Consider the following 15,692-nt stretch of genomic DNA (forward strand, 5'->3'; position numbering starts at 1 on the left):
CTATATAAGCAATAAACAATTATTCTTATTATTAAATTGCCTAGTGGTCTCTCAGCTTTCAAAATTTAAAGAAAACAGTTTAATTTGTTTTTAGTATACATTCCATTATATAGGTCTGTCTTCAAAAAAATGAATACTGAATTAATTTGCTTTCAAGTCTTTGAAGATTTTTATAAATGGATTCAGAACTTTAATTACTAAAGTGTTCAGTCTACTCAGCAGACAAAAAAGTCTGCCATGCATGCATTCTTAATTTTGATTGCTGTTGGAGAATATTTTGTTCTTGGCTGCTACTTATATAAAAGAACCTTTCTTGTGAAGTGTCAGTACTGTGAGACGTCACCAGGGCGCACACGATCAGTACTGCTTTGTCAGCTATGAGGAGCCTGTGAGATGAGGCGACACTGAACACCATCACTGTATTCTTCTCTGCCGCCGGACAGCGAACCTCATCGGCCGCTTGGGAATATTGCCACCTAGTGGTGTGACTTGGTTAAACAAAATACATTATCACAGTAGTTCAGGTGGGAAGCTGCATCAATGCCTAGGCTGCAAAGAAACAAGTAATAGGTTTATTCCATGCTGAAAAGAGAAGAAAGAAAAAAACGTTTTGGCCGTGGAGCCTTCATCAGGTGTGAGAAAGGTGTGAGTAAGCAAAGGTAATGTAGTGGGAGAACAAAAGCTGGAGGAGCGAGAGGCGGGAGCAGGGGACTGACAGAGTGGCCAATCAGGTAGTGTGAAGTCAGGACTGGTGAAGAGAGGTGTGAAATGAAACCTCCAATGAATAGAGAGAATTTAGAAGAAAATTAGTCGTTGAGAGAAGGGGGAAGGTGTGATCCTAACTGCAGGATAATTTTAGTTTCTGTAGTCTTTCTTACATGATCGCAGGTTGCTTTGCTATGGTTTCACATTGAGAACTTGCCAGGAACATGTAAAATTAATTAATTATTAATTTGTGACATTATGTGCCATTCGAAATGTTTTGTAAACAAAATGTTGAAATGATGTACTGTACACAACTCTTTTCCTGTATATTTTAATTAAGATATTTAAAACACCTCACACCTGAAGAAGTTTCCACGGCCGAAACGTTGTTTTCTTTCTCCTTTTTTTCAGCATGGAATAAACCTGTCTCTTGTTTCTTTGCAGCCTACGCATACTGATGCAGCTACCCACCTGAACTATTTTAAATAAGCTACATTAATACTCAAAATCTACATATTCATTGGTGAAAGAAGTCATGGGAGTTTCACAAGAATCATTAACAAAACAATTCACAAGAGTTTTACAAGAATCACTCGCAAAATTATCTTAATGCTGTAAATCATCCTGTATACTTTGATATAATTGAACTGTTAAGATGGTTCACACTATGTGTAGAATACATTTAGGTTTATCCTTCCAGCTGATGACCATTTTATTCAAAAAGTGTTTAAGTGAGTCCGAGCCAAACCCTACAGGCAGAGGACACAAGGTAGAACTATACTCCAGATAGCACAGTAGTGCAGGGTATGCACACATAAACAGGGGGCAATTTACTGATGCCATTTAACCTGGACAGAATGCTTTTACACTGTGGGAAGAAAAGAGATTACATGTGGAGAAAAACCACATTGACATACAGTAAGTGTACATGTAAACTCCACACAGAAGGGTTGTCAAGGCCTGAATTAAACCCAGAACACAAGAGCTGTGAGAGCTGCTATTATACAGTGTCACACTGTAGTTGTGAAGGATAAGTTACTTGTGTTGATCATGCAGTAGATGCTTCAGAAGGCATAGGTTTGGGTCTCACAACCTTCTGACAACTCAGTATCTCTTCATGTAGTAGTGGGAGTATGGAACAAACTACACTGCCATGCTATTGAAGTTGATACCCAGGCTTCTTTCAAGAGCAGTTCTGGATGAGATCTGGGGATCAATTAACTATCCATCCACTCCATTTTGTGAAAGCTTTATCCACAATACAACTGGAGAAGCTATGTTGCTAAATAAATCATGTTATGGCACATATTTCTGAACAGGTACTTCAATTTCAGGCAATTTTCAAAAAGAACGTTCCGGTAACTAGCAAAAAGTTACTGTGTGGTCAGAGTAAACAACATATCCATCCATCCATCTTCTAACCACTTTATCCAGTAAGGGGGTAGGAGAGCTGGAGCCTAACCCAGCAAGCAATGGGTATAAGGTAGGATACTCCTTGGACAGGATGCCAGTCAATTGCAGGACACGGACACAAACACACACCAGGGCCAACCCACATGAAGGTGGTAACCCACATGAAGATGGGGGAAAACATAGAAACCTCTAAGCATTGCAACACTGTGCTGCCTATCAGTTATGTACTATCTACAAATAATAATTTATACCACTGAAGAATTTAATGTAGCAAGGTTTAGAAGCTCAGGGTAATTGTATGGTCACTTGCACATATTAAGGAAGTACTGTGCAAAAGAGGTGCTTCCTGGCCAAGCATTAGAAGAATGCTGAATTCTTGACTGAATTCTGTTTTTATTTCTTTCTTGTGGTGATGATGCCAGATTCAATTTTTGTGCCCACAGCTTCTTGTGTTGTACTGTACATAATCATCATCATTGATGGCAAGCTTCTGATCACATTTTAATCAGAACTAGGACTTTTATATAACCTGTGGATTATTTTTTTTTAACTTCTCTTGCATGCTTGACAAAATGAAAAACATGAAATGTCCTAGTTAGTACTGGCAGCAATGAGACCACTTTGTAGTCTGATCTCATCAAGTCTCAGAAGCTATGCAAGGCAGAACCTCATTGATACTAGGATGGGAGATGCAATGGGATTTTCTAATGTAAACTAGATTACTACTTCAAGTGATGTTGGTGGACCAATAGCTGTCACTGGATTCTGGACCAGAATTTCCAAAACGAATGCCCCAATATGGTGACTGGGGACACTCTGCTGTAGTACAGTACGTACTGTCATTTGAGTGAGACATTAAACTAAGGTCCAGGCTACTTGGTCCCAAAGATCCCATGGCACTGTTTGAGCACTGTTGGTGCTTGGTGTCCTGGCTTAAACCCACTCTGGGCTTGAACACTGTTTAAGTTCCCCCTTAAATAAACTGGAACCGATGAAGCCTTTTCACATTTCTCTTTCTGCAATACTGTATAGTGGTCCTGCAGGCACAAAAATGTCTGCAGTATATCACCTAAAGTATGTGGTTAGCGAAGTATTTTCACCTCTTATATGTAAATCACTTTGGGATTCTTTGGGTTGAATGCTGTATAAATGTAATTAAGTTGTACAACTAAAATGCAAATATTTCAGGTGGGTAGCTGCATCAACTGCTTCAAAGGAACAAGTAATAGGTTTATTCCATGCTGAAAAAGAAAACGCAACATTTTGGCTGTGGAGCCTTCAAACTGGTTTAATGAACGCAAAGTGTTATTCCTTGAGGAGAGATATCCTATATCTTTAGCACCGGACTGACTTGTTTTGTTTTTAATTGTGCTCCAAGTTTGAAGATCTATACATCATTTTCATCAATAGGGTAACAGCAGAGAGATCAGTTGTTAAAACTTTAAAGCTTATCAAAAGTCTACATTGTTTCATAAATTTCAATTTGTATTTAAGTTTTGCTGTGAATTCAATATACTGTATATACTAAGTAAAAAAAAAATGTCTGCCATAGAGTTCTGAGTCTTAAAGTAGTGAGTTTAAGGGTAGTTTGTAAAGGCATTTTGACCCATAGTACTTTCATAAGAAGTGTATATCCAAGTGACTACCCCAAAATGTGTGTATCTTTCTGATGTTGCCACCTACTGTATGTGGGAGAAGACTAGGAATCTGAGGTTTAAACATAGTCCTTCTTTTACATAAAAATCTACCCTAAGTGGCCTATACATCTGGAAATAGTTAAAGAAAACCCTTTACTTAAAGAACAATTTTTTCAGGTCTCCATTTTCTTTTCTCTGAACACATATACAGTACACAATTTCTACAATATATAGCGTCACAGTTGTGGTTGTAGGACAAAGCAGATAGCAATCAATATTCTTTTACTTTAACTACTAAACTTTGCTTTTAATTTGTATTTATATTGTATATATAATTTAGTGTGCAATTCAAATTGTCTTTTAGTCTGAGATTTATAGACAATATCCAAACTTTGATCTATTAAGCACCAAATAACAATTTCTGCATATACTGGTAGCTCCACCTGAGGTGTGAAGTTATCTTAAAATTTGTAATGTGATCAGTGTACATTCAATAAATTAAAATTTGATGTTTAAGATAAAAAAACTTTTTTAAGTTTCAGTTTATAAGGCTCATATAATAATTTATAATGATTAATGTATATATGATTGCTACTGAGTTTATATCCACAAAATTAACGTTTCATCAATTTTTTGCATTATGCAGTGCTGTTCCAAGAAGCTCTAAGTTTTGATCACAAGAAAGTAGTGTTTTTCAACATGAGCATATTTGAGGTCAAGTGTAGGAATTTCTTTGAAGTTGTGGCATCTGTATTGGTTACATCAAATCAACTGATGGTGGCCTGTGTTACAAGATCAGGCTGCTCTTCATAAAACTCAGCCAGTTCTATAAGATAATGTTATTCATTGATTAAAATATGAGCCCATACTCTGAATGTAATGTTTTCATACACTTTATTAGTGTTATGGGTAAGCTCAATAGAGTTTTCACCTGATCTCTCTTTCTATACCACAATGAACCATGTGTTGGAACCCAGATTCTGATACCAGAGACTGGATTCTGTCAGAGACCTAGTGTGGGTCTTGCAAAACCAGTTGTGGTGTCTCAAGGTGCAAATTCACACATTACAAGACCTTTTAGTGGGGATTCTGATTTAGAGGCATTCAGTCATAATTCCACAGATGGGATATTCACACCACTGATTCCTTGGCCAATCACAGACATACTGAACATCTAACCTTGCTGTTCCTCAGGCATTGAGTGAGATTACTGCCGCAGTAACACATAATCAGCTGGGTAAAACTAACCAGTCTCATGATGGTCTTCTGTCCCATCCCTGGAAAAAATGCAGAGGCATGAACATGTCATCCGTGGGCGTCTCATGTCCCTTTCGGATTTTTGAAGAAAATTGAGAAAGGGATCTTCAGATTTTTGACTCAAGAACTTATTTAAATTGAATAGCAACACATTTGCCATAGTGTCAACAAATATTAGACAGGGTGTGAGGCAGGACAGCTGGAGAAATGGATGCAATTACACATGACGTGCCACTAGATGCCACTATTCAACCTTTACATGACCTGTAAATATCCACAGGGCTGAATCATTTGGCATTTTTTTATGAGTTTGTGAAGTGCGTAGAAATACATACTTTCACATGGGTGTGATTAAACATTGTTTTGGTAGAAAAAGAGTAAGCACGTTAATAATGAAGTGCTGAGTGCTGGTTCTTTTTGTTGTTTTTAGACTAAAAAGGGAGAAAATCCAACAGCTGGGGCTTGATTTGTTTTTGTCACTGTTATCATTTGACACCGTAGTGGCACAGTAGTGGGAAGCAGCATCCTTGAATATACTGATAGTTAATTCCTAGCTATCCACTGCAGAATTTGTTTCCTGTGCCATCCTGAGAAAACATCAGGAAACCCTCCCATTGTAATTTCTCATTGTTTTAGAAATAAAGCTTTAAACAAGGGGTCCTGTGTTACTGGATTCTCAGTGTCCGCCTGTCACAACAGAGCATTACAGGTGAGTGTACCAGGGTGGAGCAGGACATCGTGACTGACATGGACATTAGTGACTCATGACAAAGACACAATTCAGGAACAGGTGGTTTATGGGAAGTGTAGTTCTCGTAGACAGTGCAGCATCTCTGAGCTACACTAGCCAGTTTCCACAAATTGTTAATCTGTGAGTTTGGACAGACAGCATACACTGTATTAACAACTACGATAGCAAACTGTTGGGATGCGTTAGGACGGGTTTAGACCATCTTGAGATTTTGTGAGCAGACCTTGGGGCCACCTTTGTTGGATAAGGGTCTGTCATACAAATGCATGAACAAAGCAGGTGACAAAGTCAAGTGCTGCTGTATGATCATTACATTGAAGAGAAGTGTTGGTGATATTTTTCATGTAAAGATAATTACTGTACATAGTAATTTTGATACTATAAGTTATGGGCATTAGAATGGACTAGTACAGAGACAATGAATGTGTTGAATGCTGAGAATTGGGGAAAAGCAAACATTGCTTGTAAGTGGAATGTCTGTGGCACATTACTCTCAGGGAAAAAAAATAGTGTTGCAGTGATTTAACATCTAGACATTCAGAAATAATTAGGAAACCAATTATTGTAATGCAGATGCAGATGAAAAACATTTCAGGAAGATCCTGTTGAAGTTGCTCAATGTATTGGTCAGAACACATTGAGAATAATGCTGTTTGCAGTTTCTGGCTCAGGGCCATTGAAGTGACACAGAGCTCTTAAAGAATGTGAAGAGAATGGCATATTCCCATGCTATAAGAAATGAGATATTATCCAAGCCCAAAACAGTAATTTAAAAAAAGATGGAGGCCTGGTAGATCTTAAAGTATTTGTAAGATTAATTCCAGCAGTTAGTCTAAATTAATTCTGATTACCTCATGTGGAAAATGTGCAGAATGAGAATAAATAACTCAGAAGTCTGCATAAGTATATGTTGATATTTGATATATGATGAAGAAGAAAGCTTTTACACAAAGTGGCTGATAGGTGAAAACTGTCAGCTAGCACTCTGCTCCTGAATGTGTTTTCCTGTGTACGGTACTCATGGTTTGTATTGCGTGAACTGTAATCCACATAATTATGTTTAAGGACATCCTTATGCTTGGTCTGTTTATTTTTGCTGCCAAAATTGCACAACAGGCTGCATGAGACAGAGTCAGATTGGAGGAGCGCTTGAAGGTTTTGCAGAGGCTGAGGGACAAACGACTGGGTTTCTGAGACAAAAAGACCTTCCTCGCAGGCAGGTGGCGAGGTCTCTTGAATGGCTTTTTAAATTATTATTCCTATCTTGCTGGGATAGTAAGCTGGTACTAAAAAGTAAGATTTTCGAGATACACTGGCAGTGAGGCATTACACTGTTGGTGTTTAATATTTTTTTTCAGCATGGAATAAACCTTTACTTGTTCCTTTGCAGCCTACGCATGCTGATGCAGCTAGCCACCTGAATAAAAAGAAGATGCAAATGGTTTAAAATTCAGGGATGTTGGCACAGAATACAGGCAAACTGTGCAGCTGTAGATGTTTATTTCTCATGGAGTAACAACAAATTGAAACTCAGTTGCCTCCTATTCCTGCTGCTCGTGCTTGTTGGACTGCTGTGCCTCACAGCTGGCGAAGGCCTTTGTGCCCCCTGTTGCTGCTCCCAGAGCTCTGGTCATATCTGCAGGAGGCACTTCTGCCCCTTCCTGCCACAGCGTTGCCCATGGTGATGGGCACACAGGCAGAGGTGTCCCTCTGACCCTCTACTGTGGCGTGGTGTGTAAATCTCAGGAAGATGCATCAGAAAAAAAATGTTTTTATATCAAATTTATTGTTATATTTATTATATAGAGTGGGTAAAATGGTGACATCAACTTCATTTTTACATTGTAAATCTTGAGGTCTTTTGGCTGGCCTTGAAGAGTCAGTTACAGGTGTTCTTGGATCTTCCAGGACTTCTCTAATCCCTGAGAACACATCAGATTACGACACGTAGAAACAACTCTCGAAATCAACAAAGCACCCTGCCATTCTCTCAGGGTAAACACATTTTATACCTACTATAGCCCCTTGGGCTGTGGTGGTAGGGTAGGGTGAAGATTTACTTTATTTTAGCTGATGTGTGGTGAGTGTTCTGGCACACTATGGCTGTTGTCGCATTATCCAGGTGGGGCTGCACATTGGTGGTGGTGGAGGGGAGTCCCCATCACCTGTAAAGCGCTTTGAGTGGAGTGTCTAGAAAAGCGCTATATAAGTGTAAGCAATTATTATGAATTATTTCTTGTCATCACTGTGAAGTGATCTTGGAGGGCCGTCCTGAATGTGTTCTTGAACCTATACAACGCCCCTCAGACAATGGTTAACCCACTCCTGAGTGGCAGACAAGCAATATAAGAATGATGGGGATTTAGCTATAACCAGCAAATTAAACTGCTGTCATTTTTCGCACTACTGTGTACATTTGACGGTGTGTCTTAATATCAATTGTTTTACATGGCAGCATTATTTTCTGTTACTTTAGTTGCTGTTTAGTTTATTTTCTCTCAGGAAAACCATAAAACCCAGAGTCTTACAAGAGAAAGTTACATGCGAGATAAACATGGGATTTTTTCGAATGGACAGTTGTGGAGAAAGTTAAGTGTCACCTCAAAGTGATAGTCAGAACTGCATACTGCTCTGTGATTCAAGTTACACGCTTAAGTGCAACATTGTAAGCAATGCTGTTAATTAATTAAATTTTAATGATAGTTCAGTTTTAATATCTTGTCAAATGCCTTTTAATACCTTTTGAGCATTTTATTTTTGTTGTAGAATGCTGGGTGCCTTAAAGTGCCTTAAAGTCACAATTGGAATTATTGTTTTCTAATGTGATATGTTTCTGAGCCACACTCTTTGCTGCTTCAGTTTGCAAGTGCTGCTTCTGTCCCGGGACTGATGGACTTAGCTGTTTTTCTCCACACAGGAGCTTCACCGACGGTTTGAAGGTGCCCCTGAATCCGCCAAAACTAAGGCCCTGCAGACCGTCATTGAGATGAAGGTGAGTCTGCATGCAAGTGGGCAGCCCAGCAGAAGGGTTTAACATGTTGCTATACAGTATATCTCACACACACATTGATCACCAGGGGGAAAAAAGACTTAATTCACTCCAACTACTCACTTACAGGTCTTTATAATCAACATGCCTGTTTCAAATATAACATTTTCCTCAAAGTGTGAAATATCATCCAAGATATGTTTCTCCATTTCCTTACTAAAAATACCAGGAGACCGGTGGGATCCTGGTAATCTGAGTTTTCTCCTTGCTTGTTTGCTTCCTAATTGGATTCTCAGTATAGGCTGTTCCTTAAATGAGAACAAACTGGCAAATATGATGCTTTAGATACACTATCTTCACAGTGTTAAGCCCTAGAATTTCTTACATGGAATCCAACAACCCATAGACAGATTTTCAATTAGGCAGCTCCTGTTAGTTAGGACAGGTTGTACCACAGCTCTAATTAGAACCTCTCTGGATTGGCACTGAACTATCACCAAGTGTTGACAATTTTCATTCTCCCTTTCCCACATTAAATAAGAGATATTCTTCTGATTCAGGCTGCTTAATAAGATGTTGGATTACACAGTATGGTTTGTGTAGGTGTTTGATAATTTTAGTGGATTGCCTGACTGTGCTGAAGATCTGCCTACTAAGGGAAAGAGGTAGTGACCTACAGTATATTTGAGGGTGTTTAATGTGTGGGGTACTTGGAATTGAGCTTTCAGCTAGAGTCTCGAAAGGAGTCCCAAGGTTTATCAGACTGGACCCATAGAGCGAGAGCAGTGTTGACATCTGAGTCCTCTCCCTGTGTATCTGTCCCAGGACTCTAAGATCAACTCCTTGGAGCGTGGCCTGCGGGACCTGGAGGAGGAGGTTCAGATGCTGAAGTCAAATGGCGCCCTGAGCACTGAGGAGCGGGAGGAGGAGATGAAGCAGATGGAGGTGTACCGCAGCCATTCCAAGTTCATGAAGAATAAGGTAATGGTGCACTGAATGTGAATCAAGGTTCTGAAACAACTGTGCGGAGTAGGCATTCAGTTCGTCAGTACTGCAATGTTAAAATAGCTCTGAGTAATAAGTACTCTGATTCAAACCACTAAGGGAGGTGAATGGCTTCCCTTTTCATCCGTCACATTCTCCACTCTTACCCTGTCAGAATCCAGTTCCTACTTTTCGTGTTTTTTAGGAATTCTGTTTCCTTCTAAACTAGCCTGCTCCTCTCACCCTGTTTCTTTCATCAGAAGCTCTTTTGATAAAGTTCATAAGGTGTCAGAACTGTGCTCTGAATTGTTTGTGCATGTGATGTTCAAGTTCCTGACTTCTGTTCCATTTTTATTTTCATGTTTTTCTTTTTATCCTTGGGAAACAACTGCAGCATTGTTTGACGCCCGGTGGATGCTTGCTGGATTGGAAATTTCCACTCATATAGCCACCTACGTCGTTGTGTTTTTTTCCTTTTTTAAAAAAAATCTTCCTTGTTATTGTACAGTTTAGTTGTACACATTTTAAGAACTTATGTTATATGTTGTTTCAGATTCTTGTAGCTCTATCTTACCAGAACACATCATTTAATGAATCATTAAATGTTGTTAATGTAATGCAGAAATCAAACGTTAGTTTTGCTTGTTTGATGCCTGTAGAAGTGTGCCATGCCATCTGAACAATTATTAATTCATTTTTAATTCTTATTTGGCTGATGTTTTTTAATCCAAAGCCATTTACGTCTTTGCCCGTTTTTACAGCCAAACATTTTACTGAAGCAATCTAAGTGGCATTGTTCTCAAGTACAGCCAGTACTCCTGGAACCTGGATTCGAACCCACAGCCTTCCAGTTACGACTCCAGAGCCCTATATGGTGCTCTGCACCTGACCTGAAGTCCCACACCAATTAAAAAATGAAGTCACCTTTAGCTGTTTCTGGCACCTGAGTGCTAGAGCTGCTTGCTTGGGTGGCCCAGTGCCTGCTTGGTGGATAAGGGCTGGCTTGCCAGGGCCCTTGCTGCTGCCCTGGTTCTTGTTGCAGTAATACTGTAGTGACCCCTGTCCTGGCAGGTAGAGCAGCTGAAGGAGGAGCTAAATCAGAAAGAGGCCCTGGGGGAGGAACTGAGAAAGCGGGCGGCTGACCTGCAGCTCGAGGTCTCTGCAGTAAGACTTCCTGTGTATGCGGCGCATCATGGGAGAGAGAACAAGTGCCAGCTCTCTTGCTTTTTGTTCATGGAAAGGAAGAGCTCTGCCTTCTTACTGAGGAATAATGTACAACTCTGAGGTGCATTCCATTTCCTTGCATCTATCGGTGTACAAAAAATACAATTCTCCTAATTACTCACTGTACCACGGTGAAAAACGCAAACTCCTGGGAGTGCAGTTGCCAAATGTAAGCCTCGTCTGGATCTCTTTCCAGGCCTGTGGGGTTGGCACGGAACAGCACTGGGACCGGCAATGTTCCAGTTATTTAGGTCACTAGACACAGTGTACTTGTTCTCATCTGGTTTAGCTTTTCATTATGAAACAAGAGAAATAGTTGCATTCCTGAAACGAGGCTAAAAATATCTGTTTACTCAAGACCTTTCATGGTACACGGAAATAAGAGTCTGACCAAGCATCATGATATTTAAAAATACAGCACTAGTCAAAAGAAATGGGCGACCTATAAAAAACAAAGACATTTTACGCCTGCTTATCTGTGTTTCAGTGCAGTTTGTGAATTTACATGCAGTCTAGTTCATTGCTTGATCAGGTTGCTCATCTGGGCAGATGCCTCCCAGGCTAGGAAAGCAGAGCTCTCCCTTGCATAAGTTAAGTGAAGCTGGCATTCTTCTCATGGTAGATTTCTTAGCACTTTCTCTGTTCCTTTTATCTCTCCCTTTCTCTCACGCTGATAGAGCTGTACTGTAAATACTAATGATCACTTGGCTTTTTAGCTGCTTCTTGCTGTGGTATCACAGCTTTTCATCGGTGAGACTGTAGATTCACAGTAGATGTCTCCTAATGTGTGTGTCCTGCATGTAATAAATTATTTATTTGGGGCTGTATTTCTAGACATTTGCCTCAGCAGTGTCACTGTTTAATTACTGTTTTTTAACACAGTTTTAAAATATATTAGAAGAGATTTGGAAATCATATTGTGGATTTTTTTTAAAAAACCCCACTCAAACATGAATGAATATGGCCTAATCAAGTTTGTTTGTTTTTTGTGTCTCTGTATTTTTGTCTTTTATTTTCAGCTTTTTCTAACTTTATTTACATTTTTCCAGACCTGGGAGGCCTGTACTAACAGACTTCACAGAACTGACTTTTTGGGGAGTGGGTCTTGATCCCAGTCCATTGTGCTGTATCGTCTTTAATGACAGTTATATCATATGCTCAGCCATATTCATTTCAGTTCTGGGTCAGGTTAACTTTTAAAAATTGATGTGCATGAGGTTGCAGTTATTATATTTTAAATGTTTAGGAATATTTATCTCATTGTATGTAATTAGAAGACCAAGCTAAAGCCATATTCATTATAATATACATTTCTGCTCATACTACATCCTATTTAGACGTATTTTCATATACAGTAAGGTTTACAGCAGAAGAGGTGGGTACTACAGATGACATTTCATCTTACATGTAATTCTATGCATTTAGAATTGGATTATTTAATCAGTGGAATAGTATTTCATTCAATGCATCTGACTGAACATGAAGATACAGATGTAAAAGAGTCCCCTACTGTATATGTCATAGGTTTCCATATCAGCATGAGGCACCTCCCATTTCTGATGAAGGTTTCTTCTAAATTCCTTCATGTACCAAATAGCCTCTTAATTTTACATTTAAGATCTAGATGATTCTCATTTCTTACCCAGAACCAATCTTAAAATTTTAGGTAATAAATAAGGAGGCTTCCAGTAGTACAATAATGTTGTAATGGTGACAATTTCTTTGCCAGGTCACATACCAGGCACACTATCAATTTTAATTAATAGCGAAATGAGAACAAAATCACATTCGTTTGTCCACATTTGAATGTCACCACAGATTTATGAGTAAAGTGATTTTGATCTTCTGATTCTCTTTTCAACACCAGTAACGCCCCTGCTCCTTTACTATCTTAACTGTTGTTTTTTTTTATCAGCATGTGCCCCTTCAAAGCCATGTCCCAGGTTTTGCTTCATATGACAGTACCAAAAATCTCTGTAGCCTGGAGATATAAAAACAGTGGAGGAAGTCTGGAAGTAATATTGAATCACAACAGCCCCCTGTATTCCAAGTAATGTTTACCTACCATTCAACTTGCAAGTCTTCCCAAAGAGACACACTCTAGCATTGTTACATTTCCTCAGGTGACTTTAAATCTCTGATCAATATTCATGTCACAGTTACGCACAATATAACCGGAATTATGTCTGTATTTTTTTATTCCAAAATATCTGTATAAGAAACACATTGTTGAGGAACTGCTACTGTATGTATATCTAGAAAAACATTCTGTTTTCACGTCAAACTATTTTTGCTGGTTCTTACGTGACCGCACCTCACAGATGAGTGAACCAAACCTTTGGAGTTTACAAGAGAAAATGGTTTTAAGAAGTCAAGAACTAAGTAATACATATATTTTTATTTAAGTGTTTTAGATCTGTAACATGGTTAGAGATTTCTAAAGCCTCTTGCCCACACTGGAAGGGTTTCTGAAAAGTGGCTAGAAAGCTCAGGGATGCTCTCTTGAAAGTGAGTAAGACATCTGCAATTTTGGTAGGGAGTTCAAAGAGAAACTAATACCAGGCCAGTACTGTATACTCTTGATCTTCTCTGGTGCCTCTGGACAGTTTTCGAAGATGTTACAAACTTTATCAGTATAGCTGTCAGTATAGCTCAGACTTTTCCTGGTATGATCTGGCCTTGGAGACACAAAGTGGGCCGGGTGAGGCAAAGGGATGAATCCTACCGGGGTGCTGGTGTGGGTAGCTGAGAAGTGAACGGGTGTTGATGGGGGTCCGTCTTCACCCACTGCAGATCGACCAGGTGAAGCAGGAGTTGTCGCGGAAGGACACGGAGCTGCTGGGTCTGCAGACAAAGTTGGAGACGTTGACCAACCAGTTCTCTGACAGCAAGCAGCACATTGAGGTGCTGAAGGAGTCTCTTACTGCCAAGGAGCAGAGGGCTGCCATCTTGCAAACTGAGGTACGTCCAGACTTCTTATTGGCACTGGGGGCACTGTGCTGCTTCTAACTTCTTGTTTATTAACGCACCCACTTTTCAAAAAGGGCCTCTGGGCTTGTACAACCTGGCCTGCCAAAAGTCACCCCTTATTTCAGTTGGTTCTCATTTTATAACCTGATCTGGGGTGTATAGGTGCTGCTGGTGTATAATATATGTCTTATGTCACCAGGCTGTGATGATTGAAGTGGCTCCCTCCCTAGGGATAACGCACTTTGGTATTCTTTGAAAAGCTCTTTATCAAAGCAAGGATTTGTATTTTCCTTGCGCTGACTGTGCAACAGTGCACTTCTGACTGAGTGGTTTCTGTGTGAATGATTAGGTTTTGCAATTAATTTAAAAGGGCAGCATATATCAGATGTAGAAATTCTCTTAAGGCCAAAGTTTCTGCTACTCTCATTTAGGTATGAAAGACACAAACAAGCGTATATAGAAAAGAACAAGTTAAAGGTTGATTCCAGGCTGAAAAGAAGAAAGGAAACAAAACGTTTTGGCTGGGGAGCCCTCACACCCGAAGAAGGCTCCACAGACGAAACTTTTTGTTTCCTTTCTTCTCTTTTCAGCCTGGAATAAACCTTTAACTTGTTCTTTTCTATATGTTCCTTTGCAGCCTACGCATGCTGACACAGCTACTGTACCTGCTTGAACTAATATATATAATATCACTTTGTCCACCAGTACATTTTGTTGTATGCTGCATTATTCTGCTATTTATATTGTCTTTCTTGTATCTGTAGTCCACCAGGTGGAGATGTTGTGTTACCAAGTGTGTAATACGATTTTCTCATTTTCAATATTTATTTTGCGTTTTTATGTTCATTTTGGCTTCAAAATGCAGTATTGAGTAATTGAAATGAAATGTTAATAATAAAGCACTTTATGCTTTTTTTTACAAATTCAGCAGCTCCATACTGTCTTTTATTGTTTTAAATATAGCAAAGCTGTTGTTTTTTTCCCAGAAACCTGTACTCTAGAGTTCCTCCAGATTTTATGAAAGCAAATTAAACTGTCAGAACAGCGCTGACAGTTTAATTTGCTTCCTGCCCCTGGCTTGACTGGGTTCTTTTTTATCAGCAGAAGAAATGGAGCAAAAGTTATGCTATGCATTTCTGTGGAGCTAGCTTTGCTGTTCATTGCATTAGAGAAGGGTTCTGCATTAATGGGACCCATGAACCCATGAAGAGCTACTACATGTTGAGCTGCATGGAGCAAATGAGGGGGAATTGTACACTCCTTTTGATTCACTTAGAGGAGCGTTGAGGAAAGCCTGCCCTCACAGGGACTCTGATCTGTGAAAAGCTGACTCCTGGCCATGCATGTTGAGGAGCAGAGAGTTTCCCGGTGGCGACTGATTGATGCGGCTCTCCAGTGAAGCGCCCTTGTTCTCTCATTGAGCTCGGCATGGCGCAAGAGTGCAGAGTGCCCTGCCACTCAACAGGCCTTTGTGAAGGACTGAGCTCATCCTGGCCTCTCTGCTGTGTAGAGGCTGACAGGAGACAAGCTGAGCCCAGTGATAGGAAAGCACTTTTAAAACAGCAGAACACAAGATGGCTCTGCAATAGAAATGGGATATTCGGCCCACCAGAGACTGAAATTCTTTCCCTACTGACCCAGGCATGTGTTTTTAAATATTTCATTGTATTAGCTGCCAGTTAGGTCCATGCATAAGTATTACAGTCTACGATATGAAAATAGGAAAAAAAGGCTTTTTCTCTGGTGTCAGTGAAGAAATTAC

At 39.7% G+C, this 15,692-nt stretch overlaps 1 protein-coding gene across 11 annotated transcripts in view; it reads left to right on the top strand.

Annotated features, from left to right (window-relative positions):
* Window positions 1-15,692, top strand: part of erc1b (ELKS/RAB6-interacting/CAST family member 1b) — a 342,306-nt gene that overhangs the window by 86,413 nt on the left and 240,201 nt on the right. For 7 of the 11 annotated variants that reach the window (XM_069192087.1, XM_069192086.1, XM_069192090.1 and 4 more), the window contains 4 exons: window positions 8,681-8,755; window positions 9,578-9,733; window positions 10,808-10,891; window positions 13,754-13,921. In XM_069192087.1, the coding sequence (XP_069048188.1) occupies window positions 8,681-8,755; window positions 9,578-9,733; window positions 10,808-10,891; window positions 13,754-13,921 (483 nt within the window). The remainder of the gene's footprint in view (window positions 1-8,680; window positions 8,756-9,577; window positions 9,734-10,807; window positions 10,892-13,753; window positions 13,922-15,692) is intronic. The other 4 variants (XM_069192091.1, XM_015353066.2, XM_006633674.3 and 1 more) reach the window with 1 other exon arrangement.

The sequence above is a fragment of the Lepisosteus oculatus genome, chromosome 7 (genome assembly GCF_040954835.1).
Source record: "Lepisosteus oculatus isolate fLepOcu1 chromosome 7, fLepOcu1.hap2, whole genome shotgun sequence".
In the NCBI taxonomy this organism is placed as follows: Eukaryota; Metazoa; Chordata; class Actinopteri; order Semionotiformes; family Lepisosteidae; genus Lepisosteus; species Lepisosteus oculatus.